This window comes from Otolemur garnettii, unplaced genomic scaffold, assembly GCF_000181295.1.
Source record: "Otolemur garnettii isolate 467f Iridium unplaced genomic scaffold, OtoGar3 scaffold00179, whole genome shotgun sequence".
NCBI classification, from domain to species: domain Eukaryota; kingdom Metazoa; phylum Chordata; class Mammalia; order Primates; family Galagidae; genus Otolemur; species Otolemur garnettii.
This window is the reverse complement of record NW_003852574.1, coordinates 2,775,898-2,784,622: the sequence shown is the minus strand read 5'-3', so window position 1 is coordinate 2,784,622 and position 8,725 is coordinate 2,775,898. Positions and strand designations below refer to the sequence as shown.

The 8,725-nt window shown below is 52.0% G+C and overlaps 1 protein-coding gene across 2 annotated transcripts in view; it reads left to right on the top strand.

The window, feature by feature from the left end:
- The window catches only part of CACNA2D2 (calcium voltage-gated channel auxiliary subunit alpha2delta 2), a 150,635-nt gene that overhangs the window by 113,365 nt on the left and 28,545 nt on the right, over nt 1-8,725 (top strand). For both annotated transcript variants that reach the window (XM_003800621.3, XM_003800620.3), the window contains exon 4: nt 3,242-3,301. In XM_003800621.3, coding sequence (XP_003800669.1) covers nt 3,242-3,301 — 60 coding nt within the window. The remainder of the gene's footprint in view (nt 1-3,241; nt 3,302-8,725) is intronic.

Below are 8,725 nucleotides of genomic sequence, written 5' to 3'. Positions count from 1 at the left end.
AAAAAAAAAAAAAAAGACTCCAGATGTTATGTGGCGAATAGATGAAGAGGACAGGAGGAATACTAGCTCCTGGGCCAAGACAGAGCCTGCACTGGGCATGAACAGTAGGTGATTAGAGTGATGTCAAGGGTAGAATGTAGGAGGCAGAGGAATGAGCCTGTTCCAGAAGGGTGTGCTGTGAGCTCAGTTGGGTCTGAGGGTCATTCCAAGAAAGGGTCCAGCACCTCAGCAGGGCACAGGATTGGAGGCAAAACATGAGAGGCATCATGGAGTCAAGAGGCCTTTGTATCTGAAGACCCAGGAACGGAGGCAGGGTTGGGGGACAGAAGAGGATGTGGGCCTTACCCAAGCAGACCCTGCAATGAAAGGTGGACAGAGGACCAAGTCTGCAAAAGAGAGGAGGCTGAGGCCATGAAGGCTCAGCCTTGTGAGGTGGGGAGTTGACTTGTGGGGCTCCCTCCCAGGACCGTCAGCCTCAGCCTTCCCACTGCTCAGTGCTCTTAGCCTGAGGAGCAGGGCCAAGCCCAGAGGAGTGGAGATAGCTATAACTAGCCCCCCCCAACTGTGAGGGTTGACATCTTGCCCCAGCAGAGTGGAGACTACAGTAAGGTGACCATATTTTAACATTAGTAAAGTGGGACACCATTGGGGGGAGGGGGCGGGGCCTGACAACAATGCAAACTTTGATAAGCAGTTCTTGATAATCACTTCTCAACAATTATTTGTTATTATTAAAGTTTAACATTATAAAATTAACAAAAATAATATAAAACACATATCCTGGTGAAACAGCCACATGGCAGCCGAAAACCGTATCTTTCCTTCCTGTTCTCCTGTGTTCCCTAACTTGTCGTCCATTCTTTTCAAAAATCAGACTTTTTAAAAATGCCACAGGACACGGAACAAATTGTTAAAAATTGGGACTGTCGGCTTGGTGCCTGTGGCTCAAGTGGCTAAGGCGCCAGCCACATACACTTAAGGTGGCAGGTTCGTATCCAGCCCAGGCATGCCAAACAACGACAGCTGCAACCAAAAAATAGCCGGGCATTGTGGTGGGCGCCTGTGGTCCCAGCTACTTGGGAGGCTGAGGCAGGAGACTCACTTGAGCCCAGGAGTTGGAGGTTGCTGTGAGCTGTGCTGCCATGGCACTCTACCCAGTGGGACAGCTTGAGGCTCTGTCTCAAAAAAAAAAATTGGGACTGTCCTGCCAAAAGCGGGACGTCTGGTCACCTTACTCTAGAGAGGCAGGGGACTACTTGTTTGTTTCAGACAGTTTGGCTCCTTCTGAGCTAATTGTTCTTGCCTAGAAGCAAGGGAGGGAGCAGTCTCCTTCTGATACCGATTCCACCTAGGTGACCTTGCCCAGGAAGGGAATAGGGAGTTTACATTAGCCTTTTCATTTCTAAATGAAGTTACATTAACCTCTTCATTCCCAAATGGAGTTACATTAACCTTTTCAGCAGCCGAAAACTGTATATTCCCTTCCCATTCTCCCGCTGTTCCCTAGCTTGTGGTGCATTCTTTCCAAAAATTGGGACTTTTTTAAAACACCACAGGATGCGGGACAAATTGTTAAAAATTGGGACTGTCCCACCAAAAGAGGGACGTCTGGTCATCTTAGACTACAGCTCCACATGGGGGTCGTACCCTCTATGCTTTGAAAGAGAAGCCCAACTCCCATTTTTGTCTAATGGGCAACTGCCAGGCTTTATTAGAACCTCCCCCATGGGATCCATATGCCATATCAGGACTGTGCTGGTAGATGGAGCAGAGGTGTCCTAAAATATCCAGAGGCCAGGGCCTTCTGAAGAAGGCTATAGGTGTGGAGGCAGGGCTCTACTACTCACATGAGATGGGATAGGAATGGTTAAGAGATCACTGAGCATGGTGGGCCCTGCAGAAGGTGGTCTTTAGACCTTGGTCATGGGCTGAGCAAAACGAATGTCAGGGTGAGTGCTGGGCTCAGGGGTCCACCATGACCCAGACTCGCTGTGACCTTGGGCAGGCTGCTCACCAGCTCTGTGCCTGGCTATCCTAATCTGAGGAGGGCTGTAACAGCATCACATTAGCCACTATAAATGATTACAGGTGCTCATACATGTGTCACTGACTGGGGGTGGGCTTGGCATGCAGTAGGTGGCCAACTCATGGTGATAGTTGTCATGATTAACAGGGCATCTCTGCAGGAGGTCCCAGAGAGTCAGACTCCATTCCATCCTTGAGAGCCCCAAGACTTCCTAGAGTAGTGGTTCTCAACCTTCTTAATGCCACGACCCTTTAATACAGTTCCTCATGTTGTGGTGACCCCCAACCATAAAATTATTTTTGTTGCTACTTCATGTATGCAAAAATGTGTTTCTCAAAAATATGTGTTTTCCGTTGGTCTTAGGCGACCCCTGTGAAAGGGTCATTCGACCCCCCAAAGGGTTGAGAACTGCTGTCCTAGAGAGACATGATCCATAGGAAGCACCAAATAAGAGCCTCTGGCCCAAAGAGTGGCCAGGCTCCAGTGCCTCTCCCTGCAAGCATTTCCTGACAGCTGGAGTTCCCACAGCACTGAGCTTCTCGCACCTCAGCTACTCCTGCTCTGGTCATTCTACCTAGTTATGTGTCTGTGATCTGTGAGAGGCAGGACTGAGTCTGCCATATCTCTGCAAGGCAGCATAGTCTGGCACTGCATGTCCAGTAGCAGGTGTGGGATTCACAGGCATAAGGATTTTACTGGCAGAGGCCACTGGAACCAGCCCCAAAGATAGGCCAGGCTCATGTGGATGGAGGACTTGGGAGTCCTATAGGAAGGGGCTCAGGAAGACTGAGAGAGGGACAGTGGGCCTGGACAGGGGGAGATGGGCTATGGGTACCTCCTGCTGGGCCCTGGGCAGGTGTGGGCAGGGGTGCATTGGTGGGATGAGGTACTTTGTAACTTGTGGAATGTACCCTTGGCTGGGGAGGGCTTCCTCTTCACAGTGGGATGACACTAGTTTGTAGGGGTAGAGAATGGCATTGGTATAACCCTGCTATCCTCTGGGCAGGAGACATTGCTGGGCTGAAGTATAGGGAGTCCCATGGAGATGCCACTTGGATGGCTTTGTACAGGCTTTGCCTTTCCTCTGTGGTCCCAACTGTGGTCAGGGAGGTACCCACCTAGCAAGCTAGGGAATGTCTGAAACTGAGGGGTATCTCAGGCTTTGGGGCAGGCAGTCTTCCTCACCTCCTGACCTCCCTGCACTTTGTCCCTCAGAGACTGGCCGATGCTGCAGAGAACTTCCAGAAAGCCCACCGCTGGCAGGACAACATCAAGGTAAGAACTCCAGCACCACCTCCTCAGCCTAGGGCATGCCCACCCCCAGCAAGGGTAGATATGTAGGCAGGGAGGAGAGGAGGCTGGCCAGGCACACTTCAGGGGCACAAAGCAAGGGGTCTGTGGAACAGAGTCAGAAGCTGTTGTCTAACATTCAGCAAATATTCCAGGCTCCCATTTAGTGCTAGGGTACACAGCAAGATATGAGCCCCATTTCACTCAGAGGAGTCATGGAGTCACCTATGAGTGGAATTCCCCAAAGAAGGTGCCCAGCCCCTGGATCACAGAGGCCTATTGACTGCAGGGCTGGTCAGAGACATTAACACAGTGACCTAGAAGGAATGTGGGGAAGAGTACTACATCCTATTCCCTGACTTCCCCAAACAGCAGCTGTCTTCCAGGGGGCCCTCAAGCTGGGCTTGGAACCTGGCTGCATAGTCACAAAAGCCTCTTCTTCCATGATGAGAGCTCAGAAGGAGCTCAGATCCCTCCAGTGGAAGTGCAAAGGGCCCAGGTAAGGGAGGGAGGGGAGACCCTAACTGATACCCTCAAGCCTGGATTGCCCTTGCCAATTCCTTACTGTTTGATTTTGCCTAGGGCTGGATATACCCACCCTCTTCCTGTAGGCCTGAGTCAAACTGAGGCAGGGCTCCTCTTGGAAGGACACAGGGAAGACCAGATGCCAAGGATGTTGGGACCCTTACACACCAGACCAGTTGGAGAACACCAGTTGTGTTCTCCACAGCTGCTTAGGCATCTGGGCCAAGGCTTCTGGTGGTCTCATGCTAAATTTGGGTTGGTAGACCTTTGACTCATTCCAACTCTGGGCCAAGCATGTCTTGGCACATCTGCTCCAAGCAGCAGGGGTTCTTTTTTTTTTTTTTTTTTTTTGAGACAGAGCCTCAAGCTGTCCCCCTGGATAGAGTGCCCTGGCATTACAGCTCACAGCAACCTCCAACTCCTGGGCTCAAGCGAGTCTCTTGCCTCCGCCTCCCAAGTAGCTGGGACCACAGGCGCCCGCCACAACGCTCGGCTATTTTTTGGTTGCAGCCGTCATTGTTGTTTGGCGGGTCCGGGCTGGGGATTCGAACCCGTCACCTTAGGTGTACGTGGCTGGCGCCTTAGCCGGTTGAGCTATAGGTGCCGAGCCAGCAGCAGGGGTTCTTAATCCCTGTTTAACTGAAAAGAAAACTGAAGCACAGAGTAGTGAGACCCGAGATTACCTGCTAGTGGCAAGATTCATAGCTGCTTTCAGATGCTGGGGGTTGGTGCCTATGATCCAGGCCCCAAACCTGCTCCTCCTCCCCAGTCTCTGCCCTACCCCGACCCCATACCCTGAGCCTGCCCCGCTTTGCCCACACCATGGCATTCTTCCTTCACCCCCAGTAGGTTCAGGGTACTGTGCCTAGGGCGTTCACCCAGGGTTGGGGGTGACAAATGATTCTTTAAGGTGAACAACTGAATGGCTAATGGGCTCCCTTCCCTAGGAGCCTGGGAACTGACCTTTCTCTCCCTCCTCTCTCCAATTCCACCTCCCATCACTGGTCCCCATGCCATCTGAGCCCCTTGATCAGAAATACCCATGATAGCTGGGTGTCCGTAGAATAATGGTTAGAGCACTGGCCCCACACATCAAGGGTGGCAGGTATGAACCCCACCTGGGCTTACTAACAAACAAACAAACAAAAAAGAAATACCCATGATACCGCTCACTCACCACTTAGACCACACTCTCACCTCTAAATAACCCCTGCCCTGGCAGCCCTACCCACAAGGGCAGGATCTGGCCACTCCTGCCTCCTTTGCCAATCTCTTCTCCCACACCCCACCCACACTGAATACTTCACTCCAGGCCCTTACCTGCCTCTAGGCCTGTGCTCATGCTACCTCTCTACTTAGATTCTTTGTTCTTCCTGGAGCCCCAGCTCATCTGTTTCCTCTCAGCCCCCAGCAAGGCTGCTCTTTTCCCCAGCCCATCACCTCCTCCATCCTCTGGGCTTCCAGGATCCTTCACTCCTGCTCTGTCCATTTATTTGTTCCAGACATATCATCTTCCTCCTCTCCCCCCCAAGACAGGCATGCAGGTCAGGCAGCGGAGGGCCAGTGAAGGAATCAGGGAATAAGGAAGTGAAAAAACCCACCCTCAGCCTGGCCTCTCTCTCCCAAGCCAGGACCCAAATAGGGAGATAGGGCCCCAAACCTGTTTTTTCTTCCTGACTCTGCAGAAAACCCAAGATTTCCAAGTGTCATCCTGCCAGACTCCTTACCCCTTGAATTAGCTATTCCCTGAGGCAGGAATAGCTTATCCCAAGCCCAGGTGGGCATTAAGGGGGCTGCCAGGAAGGAGGATCCAGGTCTCAGAGATGTCCAGGTATACTGAGACAGATACTATGTGAAGACCCACTCCATGTACACTATGCCACAGTCCCTGTGGGACCCAGGCAGGGGCTTCAGTTTCCCCATTTGGCAAAGTATTGACTGGTGTTGGTGCTGCCTATCAGCACAGACATTGTATGTGAGGAGTCAGTGTATGTATCAGGTTGTGTGGGTGCACTAAGTCAGTGATGGAGTGGGCGAGTCTCTAGCTGTACCAGCCCTTGGGCCCTGGGCACTTCTGTCCTAAAATGAGGCAATAGAGGACCATAGATGGCTTCCTCCCGCTGGCTTGACCTGAGGTGTCTGATGCTGTAGGTATGACCACAGGCAGCACTTACCACTGGGCCATGTTCCATTGACGCTCACCGCCTACCCCCTCCACAGTCCCTCAGTGTGCCTGCTTACCTGCCTGTCCCACTGGTATCCCAGGTAGGGTAGGGCAGTAGTCACCTTCCTCCTTCCTAGCTGTAGGGTCACTGCTCTTCCCAGGAAGCTCTTCTCACTTCCTTATTCCCTAATTCTTGCCAAGCTGAAAGGCATCAGTGCTAATGGCGGGTCCATGAGCAGACACACCAGTCAGCTGTGCCTGACCTGTCTGGGAGAGCTAACAACAATGGCTGCAGATAGAGGCTGTCCATGCCTGGGGGGTGCAGGGACTTGAGGCTGGAGAAGGCATAGTGTTCTTTCTCTTGCAGGCATACCACACACTCCTGAATTCACATCCTTCTCAATGACCTTCAAGAGAGGTGATAAGGAGCCATGTTCCTTCCCAGCACTTAAGAGAGTACCTGGGGCTCGGTGCCTGTAGCTCAGTGGATAGGGCCCTGGCCACATGCCTTGGGGCTGCAGGGTTTGAATCTTCAGGGTTTGAATCTGCCTAGGCCTGCTAAAACAACCATGACAACTAAAACAAACAAACAAAAAAAAAAAAATAGCCGGGCATTGTGACAGGCACCTGTAGTCCCAGCTACTTGGGAGGCTGAGGCAAGAGAATCGCTTAAGCCCAAGAACTTGAGGTTGGTGTGAGCTGTGACACCACGGCACTCTACTGAGGGCCACAAAGTGAGACTCAGTCTTAAAAAAAAGAAAGAGAGAGCAACTGTCCTGTGCCACAGTTTCAGCCTCAAACTCAAGCCCTTTACCCAAGTTGGGCCTTTTCCCAGGAATGCCCTTACCCCTCCATCAAAAGGACAAAGCCTTTCTCCACAAATATCTGCCCATAATTTCCCCTTCTGACTCCATCCCTAGGACTGACACCCACTGCCTATAGCACCCACCTTTGGTGCCTTCATCACAGATGGTTTCCAAGCCAGTGTCCCAGTGGGCTCATCTGTCTACCCCACTCACAGCTCTTTTAGGCCAGAAGCCATCAAGCCTGACTCAGTGCTATCCACTACTTATCCGTGTGCCCAGCCAGGTGCCCAATAGTTAGAGTGACCAGGAGCAGTCCTGTTACCTCTGAGATGAGGAGGATGGCACTCAGCAGTTCAGGGCACAGAGAAGATGTTTGGTGCATGTGGCCAGGCTAGAATCCACTGCGCGATCAGTGGGTGTGGCCTTCCCTGTGTCGACAGCACACACAGCAGGTCTACATGCAGACCTCTGAGGAATGGACGGTGGTATACACACAGCCACACACACACAACCCCCACTGACATCAGCCAAGGGATGTGGGTGATCTTAGAGTCTGCAGAATTGGAACTGGGACAAGAGATCAAGGGAATGTGGATGATGTCTAGATGTAAAACCTCTCATCACCCTTCCTAGTCACAGGCCATGACTCTATCTATATACTTGGCCATGGCCAGGGCAGAGAACCTGTAAACATAACCCTGACCAGCCATGACTCTTGGATGCCAGAAAAACTGTAGCACTCATTAGCAGGCAGCACCTCCCATGGCCCTTGCAGATGAGCAGCAGGTGCTTTGTGCCTATAACACTTAGGGTAGATGAAGATGGGCCACCTGCTGGACTGTGTTTGGGGCCAGCATCATGTACCACCGTAACACCTAAACCATGCCCTGGTGGAGTCTAGTGGAGGAAACAGTCCTACTCTGGGGAGTATGATGGGGAAGACAGAGCCCTGTTCTGGGGAGTCTAATGGGGAGGAGATGGCTCTACCTGGGGAATCTAGAAGGAGGGCTGTAAAGGCTGGGCCAGGCTAGAAGAGCCAGCTGGACAGGACAGGTGGCCTCCCAGGCCTAAGGGTCTGACCCAGCCATAAGGCCCACTGTCTGCCTTTCTGCCAACCCAGCAACAGACCGCTCTCTCAGAAAACAGTCCTCTTGGCCGAGCTGAGCTGGCAGTGGGCCAGGGCAGGAAGGCCAAGCGTCCTCACTGGTGTGGCGGGTAGCTGGCCTGGGCTGTGCACAGGCGGCAGGTGGGCAGGCAGCAGTCATGTCTGGCCAGGCCTTAACAGCCGCGTTAGACACCAAGCATGGACAGCAAACACTATTACCCATGTTCATCTCATGTTCACATCCTCACCATTTCCCAATAGTCCACATCCCTTATGCCTTCTCTTGGGCTTGGCTCCTGCTAAGGAGAATGTGTTTGTCATTAATACATTGGCCATGTGGACCCCTGCCCACCACTCACCTATAATCTATTTATGCAGGTCCACGTTGGGGAGGGAGGGCATGTGTATGAGCTCAGAGGGGGTGATTTCCTCAACCCCTGCCCAATTGAGGCAGACGGGGTGCTCGGCTATAAATAAGTCTGAACAAAATGGGCCTAAAATATAATGGGGGAAGAGTGTTAGGGGAATGGACCTCAGACATTAAGAACACTTGTTTCACCCTTGTTTCAACACTCAGCCTCTCCTCTAGACTGTGGAGTTGTAAAATGGAAGGGGACCCATCCATGGGTAGAGTTGACCCTACTCACTGGAACACCCAGCTTCTTACGCTCTTCACATCCTCAGAGGAGACATCCTTTTTTTTTTTTTTTTAAAGTGTCTCCCTTGGTAGAGTGCTGTGGCATCACACCTCACAGCAACCTTCAATTCTTGTGTTTAAGCAATTCTTTTGCCTCAGCCTCCCAAGTGGC